The sequence below is a fragment of the Dromaius novaehollandiae genome, chromosome 13 (genome assembly GCF_036370855.1).
Source record: "Dromaius novaehollandiae isolate bDroNov1 chromosome 13, bDroNov1.hap1, whole genome shotgun sequence".
NCBI classification, from domain to species: Eukaryota; Metazoa; Chordata; class Aves; order Casuariiformes; family Dromaiidae; genus Dromaius; species Dromaius novaehollandiae.
Genome location: NC_088110.1, coordinates 10,083,051 through 10,097,662, shown reverse-complemented (window position 1 = coordinate 10,097,662; position 14,612 = coordinate 10,083,051). Strand labels below are relative to the sequence as shown.

General features: G+C 34.4%; 1 protein-coding gene across 9 annotated transcripts in view; it reads left to right on the top strand.

Annotated features, from left to right (window-relative positions):
* The window catches only part of PHKB (phosphorylase kinase regulatory subunit beta), a 104,585-nt gene that overhangs the window by 66,435 nt on the left and 23,538 nt on the right, over positions 1–14,612 (top strand). For all 9 annotated transcript variants that reach the window (XM_026102239.2, XM_064519588.1, XM_064519590.1 and 6 more), the window contains 6 exons: positions 8,014–8,069; positions 8,269–8,362; positions 12,188–12,271; positions 12,758–12,862; positions 13,675–13,757; positions 13,841–13,931. In XM_026102239.2, coding sequence (XP_025958024.2) covers positions 8,014–8,069; positions 8,269–8,362; positions 12,188–12,271; positions 12,758–12,862; positions 13,675–13,757; positions 13,841–13,931 — 513 coding nt within the window. The remainder of the gene's footprint in view (positions 1–8,013; positions 8,070–8,268; positions 8,363–12,187; positions 12,272–12,757; positions 12,863–13,674; positions 13,758–13,840; positions 13,932–14,612) is intronic.

Below are 14,612 nucleotides of genomic sequence, written 5' to 3'. Positions count from 1 at the left end.
AAACTTCTCCTGTACTGAGTGAGAGTGTTGCGGCCCATCCAATTTTTGATCAGATAATTAGCAGAAATCATCTTCTCTTGACAGAATTTTAAGCTTGTAAAATCATCCAAGGTCTTAATTTCCCCACATAGCCTGTTCTTTTCGTTTTTCATTCTTGAAACCATTAGCATCTAAGATGCCCCAGATAAACACTCTGAAGAAGCTAATGAAGGTTTGTTCCGAAGATGCTGCATGACTCATCAGGAAATCTATAGAAGGGCATTGCTATTCTTTGAGGATATCCCCATATGATAGGAAATTTCCAGACTTCAGAGAGAAGTAGCCTCCATCCTGATGACTTCCCAAAATAAGTAGTAAATAGTAACTTATTTTCTCATATCTTATTTTTTTGGTTCATTTATGGGTCACTAAAGAATTTCTTTAGCAATAAATAGTTATCCTGCAAAGTTCAGCAGTATAGTAGGGATTCTAAAGGCTAAACAGTATTGAAAGATTTGAAAATGATAACTTAAACAGATTCATTCTGATATTTTGCTTCATCTCCAATGAATCTAGCTCTGGCCACTTTAAAAAATAAAAGGGAGATCAGCATAGATGGTTTTATTCTCATGTGCTTACACAGTCCTTCTTTCAGTGCTCAACAGTTGTCTAAGCTGGAATCATTTGAATGTATAGTTGTGTTTCTCACAGGCAACCTGGTAGAACTGATGCTTGTTAAGCTTTCCTCTTAAAAGCCTTTAGTTGCTTCAGTTTGTTAAAATTTTGGCCAAAATTTTCCATAGTTGGGATCCGCAAAAAGAATGTTTTTGTTGTTGTCAGCATTTGAAAGACGGAAGACCTTTCAAGAGTGATTCTTGAGTGTATTACTGATGAACAAGACAGATGTTGTCTTGTCTCTTGGTTTCTCACTTTCAAATAAAGATTTAAGGGGTTTCTTCCATAAAAATCTGTGTGGAAATCTCACTTAGATCAAGGACGCTCAGCAATTCCTGTTGTTATGGATATCTTCTGTGTGCAAGATGATTTGAGATGGATTGTCAGTTATTCAGTATCCTAAGTGTGGAAGAGCAAACAAATGAAGAGTCGAGAAAAAGAAGCTGTGAGGTTGCCGAGGCCTGCCTTCCTAGCGATGGTACTCTGTTGCTATAAGAGACAGATGCATACTTTTCTTTGGTATATAAAAGATGAAACTCTCCAAAAGATACTGCGTGTACTTCCCGAGGTGGGTTAGAAAGGAGAGGCACTTCTGAATTAGTTGGAATTTGATCACTGTAGCATAAGATCTTTGCCATTGTAACCTGTGAGCAATGCTCTATAGAAATTGTAGCCAGAATGGTTAGTGTCCCTGGGATGCTGAGCAGGAGGCTGTGGGGTTTCTATGGGAATGCTTTATTGAAACAGGTACTGTACTTAGTATGTTGTACTATTAGATTAGTATCAGGGCAGAATGTTTGCTGTTACTGGTTTTAATTCACGTTTGTTATCATTCAGAAGAGATTCTTTCAACAAGGTTAAAAGTGAAAGGCAGATGCATGTGTGTATCAATGTGAGGTGTGTTTTATTCACAAATATGTCTCTTGCAGTTGAAGTCAGCAAACTTCAACTTTCAGCTGACTGTCTTGACCTTGCCTTTTTTATCCACATTTTACATTTGCTTAAACAGCTCATCTGAATATTTGATTATGCCATTTTATCTAATTGAGTTAATTTATGCAAAATCAGTGTTAAGCATTTGCTTTAAAGTGCTAGGAAATTGACTAAAAATAAAATATGAAATGAGAACACCACACGTATTAGTTAATTATGTCTTCAGAAATCAAAACCAGTCTCTTCCTTTTAATGATGTCTTTTCTTTCCCATATAGCTAAAGCATTATTCAATCAATTCATCAAAGATTTCAGACACATTCTTTCTTACATGAGACACTTTCTGCAACTATTGACTTCTAAATCATCACCGACACTTCTAGATGGAAATAAGGAGAAAAAAATCTTACGCCCATCATTACTGTTTTTGTCTACCTGTCCTTCTTCCATGGACCTCTTCATGATACCTACTTTTTTCTATTTATTTTATTCCTTCAAATCTTGTCTCCTGTTGCTCTTTTCTCAGAATGTAGTGGTGTTGACCGAGCAGCTTTGTGCAGAAATATTTTTTCTCATCAGCTACAAAGAAGTTCTCCACTGTGTCCTTTTATGGATGTAAAACCTGTTGTTTTGCTGTACTGTACTGCATATTCAAGCTGCAGAAGAGAAAGCTTGGGATAAGTACATACACACATGTGCTTGTAGTTTCACCTGGAGAGAGTCTGTTGGGAAAGTGTAACTACACTAATCATCCACTCTAATTCAGTTTTCTCAATGTTACTTCTTTAAACTTATCCATTCATCACAGTCTGATTTCACTTTAGTCAAAAAAAAAAAAAAAATTAGGTGCTACCTTCTAGTCTTCTATTTTTCAGTAAATCCCTTTGAAAATTGGCAGCATTGATATTCTTGCACCATTTTAAACTTTGGATTTTTTGCAATCACTACCGAGACGTATTATCATACAAGAATGTAAGGATCTTTATGTAGCTACGGGCTGTAGCTAATAGCTCTGCACAAAGAAAACTAAAGTAAATAGTGACATTACAGACTTGTAGAGATAACTAGAAAACTGAGAGTCACTCAGAATTTGTTCTGAAATGGATTTTACTTTCATTTATACATTAAAAACCATTCAGGTAACACATCCAACAAGTCAGTAAATAGAATCAAATTTTTTTTTGTTGACCAGCTGTTAATCTTTTGGAAACATATTTTATCTTTACAAAAAATACGGTTTGTTTACATTTTTAGGACATTTATACTTAATACTTAGATTTATATACTTGAACCACATTAAAATGTTGCTGAATCAATAATGGAGTTCTTCATCAGAACACCGAGGCGGCCCTTTTGCTCGTTTCGGTTGCATAGTAAGTGCTCTACACAGCCTTGTATCTTGTGCCAAAATACAGAGCTTCTTTTCTCATTTGTTTTTCTGAACATGATTTTAATTTTAGAAGGCACTAAGCTAAGAATGCTGTTTCTAATGTTCTAATACTCTTTGCAGAATCTCTAATACAGTGAAAAATGTGGGATGCTGCTTAGGTAGCATGACCGATCTGTGAAACCTAACAGACACAAATTGCTGATCTGGTGATCTGAAAGCAAAATTCTGTTAAATCCTTGAGATCAAGGCATTTCGCTGTACTGAAGAGGCTGTATTTTACCATTTGCTGCATGCAGACTTTTGTCTCTGAAGGTCCGTTGTTCGTCTGTGTCAGGCACATGGAAATGTCTGAATGAATGACTTCAAGGGTTGTTTGTAAAGGATTTTTATCTAGATTTAATAAATTAACTATCAGTAGAATGAAAGCTACATCGTGCATTCTAAAACTTGCAAAATCTGATAATAGAGGACAGTTTCATTTCCTGTAGAAAATTGTGGGATCAAATGAGCAGTATAGTCAAGATGTTAATAGCTGCTAATACTAAAATATTCATTTAGTCAGTCAGTCTCTTTTTATATTTTTATATATATATATATATATATATATAAAATGTATGGAGAGAATATATATATTAGGATTATATATTTTAGGATTATAATATATAAGAATATATTATATACATTTATCTACATAAAGAAACATTTTCTCTGCTAATTTAATGCCCCCAAATATTTTATATTTCAGTTTTCAGGAAGAGGTCTGTGTATGTTCTGTTCCATCTTGAGGAAAAAGTCAGTGTGGTGCAGGACCAGGATTCTCTTTGCTAGTTTTAGGCTGTGTTCGAAAACACAAAGAAGTCTAATGGCAATCAAAGAGGTTCTCCTTCGCACTAATGATTTGCTTTGTAATGCTAATGGTCAGTAGTAGCATTTCTTATTGAATCCCATTCATGAGTTAAAAAAGAAAATGGAATCATCCATGCCCCGTTTACTTTACTAGAATGACTTTACTAAAAGAAGATAATGCAGGGCATTCTCTTTCACGGGGGATAACTCTTTAGAAATAGATTCTGTACAAGAGCTTATTTTATTATTCCTTTGTAATATCTCCATGACCACAAGAGATGATACTGTAACACCATTTCAGTTGTTGCATTCTATTTTGGAGAATTTAGTATATAAGCATGCCTGTGTTATATCAGTAACATTTGAAAAATGTAAGTGTTTTTTTGTTTTGGGTTTTTTATTTTGCTTTTCCCTGGAACATCTGAAAGCTGACTTATTGCTGTCCTGTATTTAATTTTATTTTCAACAAAAAATTACAACCTTACTAAATTGGCAGAGTAATTTATCTTCTGAGTTAACCTGAAATGCATGCTTAGATTTACATTTAATTAATGGAATTCTCTGACTGCATGCAATGACTGTATTCTTTTTAATATTTCTGCTTTGAAGACTGAGTAGTCATTCATGAGAACTTCACTTAACTCACTGGAAATGGAGGTTAATGCCCGTGAATGATATTGGGAAGAGAACAGGCAAAATGATGGACTGTTTTTTCTTTTATTTCAGGAAAGTAGATAACTTATGTAAAGAAGCAAGTGAAATTACTAAATCTAATTCTTAAGATTTTCAGCTACCTAAGGTACTTTAGGATTAGATTGTATCTAATTTTGACAATTTAAACAGATGTATGATGTTGGATGGTTTGTTTTATACTATTAATATGGGGCATATTCTTGCTTTCATTTGTCTTAATACAGTTGTCCACCACAGTTAACACAATTTAAAAACTGTTAAATCTTATTTTAGAGTTTGAGGCATACTGGTGTCGTTTCTGTTTCATGAAAAGAGTCTGGTGTGTTAGCAGCCTTGACCGTAAACCGTTTATCAGTATTTACATGCTTCCAGACGTGTTTTTCAACAATTCAGTTGTAGTTCATGGCAGCAAGGTTGATTGTATGGGTTAAGTACAATTGCTGCTGTTGCATACTATTTCTGATTATCCCGTCTTGCTCCATATGCCTCGAAAGCCTAGTAGGTTCCATTTTAATCGGTGCTCTGATACTGTGCCCACTTTCTCACATGTTCAGAATGAATGGATTTTTTTCGGAGTTCTGAGGTTTCCTGGGAATATGTGCAGAAAGGCATACAGCGATAGCAGCTGTCCACTGAGACTGCAGCAAAAGACCAGTACTGAGCTGCTTTGTCTTCTAGTGCCAGGAATGGAGTCAGGGGTTTTCCCCCTTCAGCCTGCCTCTGACAGCTTATAACCTGGTTATAAAATAAGATTTTTGGAGAGGAGGAATAAAAGGTCTGTCTTGTCATTTTGTCTCCTGAGAACACTGGTAAATATTTATCATTTGCACAGCATGGAGAGCATAGTTCAAGCAGATCCTTTCCCCTACTGCCCAATGTAAAAAAGTAAGGCAGAAGGGTGAAGCTGCGGTGTGGGGGAGTCTGTTGCAATGTCTTGGGGAGACAGTTATTGATGTTGTGTAAAGAGCTGCTCAGTTTGAGGTCTTGGATAAACATGAAACAGAAGATGTTTAAAGGGAACGTTTAACAACAATATCCAGATTTGTTTAGAGGAGTGTTTAGGAATTTAATGTTTTCTCTCTCTTGCTCTCATGCTCGCTCTCTCTTATATACATATCTATATATGCATGCATGTATGTATATATATAGAGAGCGAGCTAATGCTGTGTCACTCATTTTTAAAATGGGGTGATGTACCTTTTTTCATGAATATTATATCTATTTTTTGTTTTGATTTGTGTTTTTTTCCAGATCACTAGCTCTTTACCATCTTCCACAATACGTTTTCCACAATATTTTTTTCAAACTCTATTTTTCAGAGAACCAAATCTTCTAGAATAAAAATGATGAAGCAGCAAGTCATGTAGAAAAAGATTGCAGTAGCTATTGATAAATTATTTCAAGTGCATCATTCCATGAAATCCAGTGTATAGTAAATAGATTTAAATGAGAAATGAAGGAATCAGCCATTTATTAAACTATTTTTGGCCTGGGTATTATTTTCTAGTTGTGCATATTCAAATTCATAGCTAAAAATCGTTTTACTCATAGTTTAGAGCACAGGAACCCAGTTACGCAACAGATGTGGAGAGTAAGTCGTATGGAAAGTGGGAATTTTTTTCTAGAAACAGTTTTTTCCCTCAGTCATCATGGACTTGATTATAGCTATCATGGATAACCCTTGAGGATTTTTGTCTAGACTTTCATTTCAAGAAGCCTTTTTATGAATCTGTTTCTGAAATGGTGAAAATAGAACTGGGAGGAAACTCCAGAAAACCAGTTCAAGAATTCTAAGTTTGAGGTGAAATTCATGGTTTCTGCTCTCTTAACAAATGCTTTTGTTTAGTCAGTAGAAAATTTTTTGGTTTTCTTTGGGGCTAGTCTCTTAAAATCAGACTTTGTGTTGTGCCAATTGTGCTGCAGATGCATTTGCTTAATGATGGCTCATGTAGAACCACCACTTACTGGCTCCTGTAAATGAGTCATGTAGTTGAATGTGTGTGCGAGAGGCATTAGTATTTGTTTTGAGACAAGGACTTGCCTCAGTGGAGGTTCAGAACACGGAGTTTTATGTTCAGGGTGCAATATATGGTTACACAGTCCCACTCAGTTTGTCTTTGTGATACAGTAATAATTGAGTTGGCCTTAAATTGAAGATCAGTCCCAAGTTAGATCATGGACTGTCTATAAATGGCTACCTTGTCGGACAGTGCTCTTGCATTTTCTGCAAAGTCTTTGCTTTTTGTTTTAAAAATGTATTATCTGTTAATGTCACTTAGCTTCTGCCTTCTTATCTAGTCCCCCTTTGTACGCATTGTAATACTTCTGTCAAAAACTTATTTCATATGGCAAAAAAACTGAGGATCTTTAGTTGAAGTGTAGTGCTGCTGTACTTTTTTAGGAAAACATCATCAAGAATTTCTTTTGCAAATCCGTAAGATTTAATTTGCTATCAAGGGTCACAACTGCCTGAACAACCAGATGTTCACTGTGAACTTTTTTGTTCTAAATCAATCTATCCATATATCTATACAGAATATGTATTTTTATATAATCAGTTGATGGGAGATTTATTTAATTTTTGTTATTCACATTCTGGTAGTTTCTAGTTTTAATTATTTAAATTAAGGGGGTTGGTCTGTTTTTGAGATGAATCAATAAAATTACCAAAAAAAAACATTTTAGGAATGAAGATTTGTGCTCTTTTTAGTTCTTCTAGTTTTTCAGTTAAAGAACAACACAGAAGAAATGAATAGAGAATAAATCAGACATCTCATTTTTAGCTGCTGGTAAAAAGAAATGTTAACTGCCATTCCAAGACCCAAGGAGTTCAGTCACTAATTTCACTCAACATATTGAATTAATTCTTATTTGCATAACTTTCCCATATAAAATACTATTATTTATTTCAAACATGAAGTACCTGAATGATGCAATGAAATGCTGTTATGTCTTGTAAAATGTAATATAACTTTTGTAAAACTGTAAATAGTAACTGTCTGATCAAGCTATTTCACATTAAAGGGTTGAAATCGTCAGTTACCCAACAGCTGAGTTATTTCACTCTTTACAAAAACATGTATCAAAACACTATGTCATATCAGGTGTAAAGGGAATATAATGCTTGTATAGCTTCTAAATTTTTGCAGGCATGTGAAGCAAAATATTTTTCTAACATTACCATTTATTCAAATTAAAAATAAATTAAACAGTGAAAATGAGTACCAGAAGTCTACTTATCATTAATTCTCCACAATGCATTTTTCAAACTATTATTGACAGTATAGTCTTTGAATGATTTTGAGAGTTACAGGTTTTAGTTCTGTGGTGTTCTTTCAGTTTGTTTACACAGTGAAGCTGATTGGTAGGCAGAGAGAAAAAACAATGCAGCCAGTGATGTTTGCCATATCCATGAAATGTTTAAATATTCATAATATTGTATCTAACAATAAATATTTGGTTAATAATGCTAATAAATATTTGTTGTTTATTTTCCAGGGTCCTTTAGAAAATGATTTGGTAGTACATGTGGCTCTGATAGCAGAAAGTCAACGGTAAGTATTTACTTTTATTGAGAATGCTTACTTTAAGGAAATGTTGAGTAATAGACATCATAAATTTGATAAAGGTATCCAAGGAAGCATGGAAGAAAATAATGATGCTTGTGTGTCTGCTACTAGATTTGTATTTGTTAACAGAATTATTAAAACTAAGATTATTCTGTGATAAAATTTGTCATCATTTTGTTTGTAGCCTGCAAGTTTTTCTGAACACATATGGAATCCAAACTCAGACGCCCCAGCAGGTGGAACCAATTCAGATATGGGCTCAAAAAGAACTTGTCAAAGTAAGGAATTTGACATTAAAGAATTATTTATATCTCTCTATAAGGGAATTTATATCAAGCTATTACAGTTGTATCTCTTTGGGTTTATCTACGTTTTTGTGTTACTCTAATTTATTTATTTACTTATTACAAGATATACTAAAACTGGTCAGTTATACGTACCTAGCTAGAGCCTTCAACAAAAACACTGAAGCCTAGAAGTTGTATGTTACCTGAGTAGGCTTATTACCTGAGTAACTTGCAAAGAATAATGAATGAATAATGAAGTTTTAAGAATATTAATAGACTGAGCTTGATTGAGAAGCACAAGCAAATGAGCAACAGTCAAAGAAATGTACTTAAGGCAGCAGGCATAAACCATCGTATAATTTCATGGTTAAACACCTATAAAATCTCTTCTGTATTTATTTTTTTGGTTTTTGGGTTTTTTTTTTTCAGAAGGTCAGTGTGATAGTTGAATATATGCAGCAAGTTTGGAATTAAACCCTTCTTGGTTTACCCTTTTGACTTGGCTCATTTCAGAATCTGGAGTCAAAAATTACTGGGATGAAGGAGAATTTCAGACTCCCTTTCATCCCCTGTGAAGACTCCAGGTTTTTTTTTTCCATGCAGGCAAGAAGCAGTCTAATGGAGTACCAGATCCTTTCACTTCAAAGGCTGGTCCTTTTAGCCTTTACCTGTACTGAGCTTCACTGATGATGCTAGCTCAGATGCGTTTGGTGAAGTACCTGTCATCTCCATGTGAAGCCAGTAGTTAAAGATGGATGAAACCTACAGGACATACTAGTTCATCTCAGCATTCCCTTAGCCCTACCATGGCCACTGTTTTGTTCAGTCAATTTGTCTATTTTAGTTACAGCACTTTGGCACTTTTGCCTTGAGTGAGCCATTGCTGTTTGTTCTGGAAATACACTTAAAGCAAAAAGGCTTTGACGGATACTGCTTTGAATGATAAATGTCCACCCAATGATTACTAGGTGTCTATTTACTTCTTTACTTTATGTCTGTTATGCCTGGTCCGTACCTCTCAGTAAACCCTTACAGAGAACCCCATGTGTCTCTAAACAAGTCTTAACAAGCTGCAGGAAACTCTTGGACAAGTAAGGTGACCCAGTATCATGGCTGCACGCTTGAGTACTTACACACAGAAGAAGGGAATATCCTTGTTTATATTCAGCCTTGTTCACTCCTCAGCCCGTTTTGCATGTCAGTTTTCTTGATAATATATTCCAAAATGTTTTCTCTCTGACTGTTTTGGTCCTGGAATTCTGTACCTGAAAATTTTGGTTTAATAGATACCCCATAAATTAACTGTAAAAGTATATGTTGTGTCTCTCAATCATCCATCATTTCTCTGGTGTCCCTGACAAAAAGATGAGACCTTCATTAAATTGTATTTATTATTATTTATTGTGCTCAAATACATTCCCAGCTATGACAATTTCTGCCTTAGGATTTCTTTTTCAAAAGCTGGTGAAACATCTGGCAATTTTGTCACTTTCTTTATGGTCATGACAGGTAGGTACATTTCCCAGTCAAAATTTACTTTTAGAAAGTCTTGAAGCTATGAAGCTGCCTGATGCACATCCTTTTCCTACTGGACCTCCAGAAAAGGCTACACTATAGCTGTAAAGTTGAAATAATTAATGTGTATTAGGAACGATGAGAAACGAGGTTTGATCCCCCTCTCTTTTGCCTTCTCTTCCCCCTGCCCCCCATTTTTCTTAATAATGGGGGAAAAAAAAAAAAAGCTGGTAGTACCTGTCAGCCTTGGTGGGGAGGGAAAGCTCATACCTCAGATCTGCAATACCAGCTAGTGTGCTTCAGGGGCACACTGAACTTTAGAGTGACTGGAACAAGTATCTTGTGATTTTGGGAAGAGGGGAGTTGATCTTTATGCAGAGAAGGGTTCTCAATCTTTGCTATTCCAGTGCTGCCACTTAACTAATTAGAAACTTGTGAACTAGTCTAGTGGTATATGGTAATAATTTAAAGCTCCAAATTTCAAAGGAGATGCGTCTAAAGAATAGTATTCTGTTTTTCTTAAGAAAATACTTTATATTTGATGGTCTAGCAGAATAAAGGTCCCTTTAGTGTTAAATTATAATGTCTAATACCATTCATGTGGTCTCCATTATTTATTACAAAAAGGGGTTTAACATGGTTTTGATTTTTATTACGTATAGGTGGGTTATTTAAAATTATTAATGGTTTGATGCCTCCATTCTTTTCCCACTTGACTATGGTTACTCAGAGTGGATGAACTGGTGATGTAGGAAGGGTTTGTTTATTTATTTATTTATTTTTTAAATAGTTCATAGTATTAATGTGGAGACATAAGCAATACCAGGAAGGCCCCAAGCTGACAAGAGTAAAATAATAGTGTCATATTTGTTCAAATGCTGAGTTTCATTTGCCTTTGAATTATCTTCCTGTAATATAAAGAAAGAAAGAGGAAAACATTTTGAATTCTAGTTTAGAAAATTATGGTAAGAGTTAAGTTTTAGTAAATAGTGGGTTTCTCACCTAAAACAGCCCAAATAAGGGAGAAAAATGCAGCTTTCACTCTGATTTAACTGATACATTTATACTCCCTTGCCCACAGCTTAGCTGTCAAGTTCCATATTATGGTTTTATTCTGCTACACTGTAATAAATGAAGACTGTTTCTTAATATGCAAGTCTTACACAATCAGTTGAAGTAATACCAGGCGTACGTAATACAACTCAGACAAATGAGAATTAAGCAATGAATAATGACATACTTCCTTTTGCTTGTGGTGTTAGTGCATTAATTTTGCATACCTTTATTAAAATTAGAATAAAAATCTTTAAATATTTCCTATATTACTATTTTACTTTTATATCTCCATAGGAAAAGTGTTACAGAAGGCAAAATCAGCCAGACAGCACGTGCAAATAATAGTTTTTTAAGTTTTTAAAAATTCAATGAAGAATTTGAAGTTTTTAAAAGTATTATAAAGAATAGAAAAATAATAGTTGTAAGAATCTAAAAGTAATACCTAATATAGGAAACAGCAACTTTTAATATTTAATTTCATTATAGAGTAACCAGTACAGTTACATTTAGGACATATCTAGAAATTTCTAGATACTAATTTGGTCTGAACTGGCCTTTCTGTAATAATAGGTTTTCTCACTACAGACTGAAGTTCAGTTTTGAAACTTCCTGCAGATAAGGAGGACTTTATGTGGGGCTTTGCACAAGCCAGAAGTTGCACCCACGTAAACTAATCACAATGTCAGGATCTGACCCAGCGCTGCTGGTTACCGTTCAGTGAAGACAACACTCTTTTAATGTAAACCCGTGTTAACTGTACTGTAAGTGAGAGTGTAACTGTCATGAGCAGCAAGTTTTCCCAAAGTTGGTATTAAAAGGAAGGAGGGGGAGCTGTAAACACCTTACTTCTGCAGCAGCTTACTGGGCTGCTGAAAGTGATGTGAATTGCATGGGATTGAGTGGCTGTTGGGGAAGAGTCGATTTGCATCTTCTCTTCTTGCATCTTGTGTTTCTTGCTTCAATTAAGTAGCTGTTTTCTCTTTGCTGTAAGTATACTCATTTGTATCAAAGTAATTAAATGTAGTCCTTGAACTATAAATGTACCAAATATAGTGTTCTTTCACTAAATTGATTGTTGTTATGTGGATGTATGTTTAAAAAAAAAAGCTACAGAAAGATCATATTTTATGAATCTCATTTTCTGGTTAAAGCAGAATGCACACAGATTCCTATCTGAGACACAGTAGAAGTATAAGAAGATGTTATGTCCAGCTTTGCCTTAGTTTTTGTGATTCTTTTTCATAGGCTTACTTCCATTTGGGTGTCAATGACAAATTGGGATTATCTGGAAGACCAGACAGGCCTATAGGATGCCTCGGAACATCAAAGGTTGTGGCAAGAAATTATTGTCTTACAGTTATTAATGTACATGTCAGATAGACATGGAATTAGCCTCTGAACTTGAAAAACTATTTTAAATAGAATTTAAATGTAATTTTATTTTATGCATGAATCTTAATTAAAAGTCCTTGTAATGTATTTTGTAAACCTGTTAGGAATACACATGCTCTGTTTTACTACTATGCTATGACATACCTGTCCTAGACATCCAATTACAGTAATGCATGCTTGGCCAAAACAGGCTATAGGAGGATGAAGTGTACTGCTTTAACTAAATTAGAATGTAGGTCAGTATATCTTATAAATACTGGAGTACCTAAAATCAGATATGTAGGTTTTTTTTTAAATTAAACTGTTCTCTATTTATTATTTCGTTGATAGTTCCAAAAAACTTCCCCCCCCCCCCCTTTTTGGCTGCTTTAATGCTTCAAATATTTTAAAGAAAAGATTAATAGAAACTTTATCTCCCAACAGATTTATCGAATACTAGGAAAGACTGTAGTTTGCTACTCGATCATTTTTGATCTAAGTGATTTCTACATGTCTCAGGATGTTATGATGTTGATTGATGACATTAAGGTATTTAACTTTCTTTTGAAAACTAACAAAAATAGTCTGTAGAAGATTAAACTGTGCAATTTGATTAAAATATAAGACTAAAAGGGAATGCTGTAGAGTGTGTATTTTTTTAATATGTAAATTCATGAATTTATGCTGAAGAGAATATTAAGATGAATATCCTGCTAGCCCAGTATGAGTCAATATCTGTATCTGACAAAGAATTTACTCAGAAGTGAATGGGAACGCTGGAGTACCGCAGAAATCCTTGTTTCTTTGGGAGAGCAAGTGTTCTTGGTGGGAAAAGGTATGAGACTGGTCTTTTTAAGGCATCTATTAAAGCCTTAGCTGGAGGAAATATAATTCAGCTTTGCACAAACATTAAAAATTGCCTGCCTTCCCCAACTCTAGGTAAGGTGCAGTGCAAAGCTCACTTGCTAAATCCCCTGTGCTTGAGCAGCTATTTCCAGTGCATACGAAGTTGCACTGGTTATTTCATGTTAGTGGTCATGATTCAAGACCCGGATTCCCATGCATATGTAATAGGTCATTACATGTAGTTCAGTATATCTTCCTGTCTGTGATCAGTGTATATAGCAGGAGTAGTCTCAGAAAACTTGTCAATAAGCAAGCTTGAAAGCAAATTACATTCTTCAGAAAAAATTTGTAACTGTTAACGGTTTGATTATTAGTTAAGGTTTTTGTGACCTATTGGGTTCTTAAGCAGCACTGTTATTTTAAGACAAAAATTGTTTTAATAAGTTGTACTGTGTATTTTGATATGTTGCACTTGTTTTTTTTTTTTTATCGTCTAACACATATTTCTTGCCTAGAATGCACTGCAGTTCATTAAGCAGTACTGGAAAATGCATGGCCGCCCACTGTTTGTTGTACTTATCCGTGAAGACAATATAAGGTAGAGGGAGAGAGAGGAAAGCATCATTTGTAGTATGACTTTATCTAATTACAAGATTAATGGAATTCTGTTTAAAATTTTAGAGGGAGCAGATTCAATCCAATATTAGATATGTTGGCAGCCTTTAGAAAGGGAATTGTTGGAGGAGTGAAAGTTCATGTTGACAGAGTACAGGTATGGTTTTTTTCGTTGCTTTTTTTTTTTTTCTCCTGAATGTTGTGTTCATGTCTCCTATTGCTAGTACATATATTCTCATTACTTTTTTTTAGTGTAAATTTTAAATATTTTATTTAGTGTCATAAATTGAAAATGAATAACCAAGATATTCAGCAGTTTTTGTTTCATCTCAAAAGAAACATGAGCTTATTAGTCTTCTAAAATCGCTAATCTTCACAGAGGATTTTCAAAAGGGAGGAATCTTTTTCTTTCTTCAGCATTCATCCGTCCTGTGAATTCACCACCAAAGGATAAATGCACAATGTCAAGCATTGAAGGATTTCTTTTGATTAGAATATCACTGAGGAAAAAAGGTGTTTCAAATATATTAAAATTCTTTCTTGAAAGAACTGGGATCTAGTTTTAACGTATTTGCTGTCTGAATTAATCTTAAAGCAGGAATATCATCCCATTAAAATATGAAAATTACTGTTTGAGTCAGGTGCTGTGTTTAAATTAGATATTTGTATGTGCTAGTTAATCCGTTTTAACTCACATCTGTTGAAGAACCCCTCTTTGTAAGAGACCAAAGACACAGTTATGATTCCTTGTATCCTAGAAAATCATGAATTTGTAAAAGAGCTGTCTCATCTGTAAATTAAATACTCATAGCTATAATGGTTAAATATACCCCTGTAA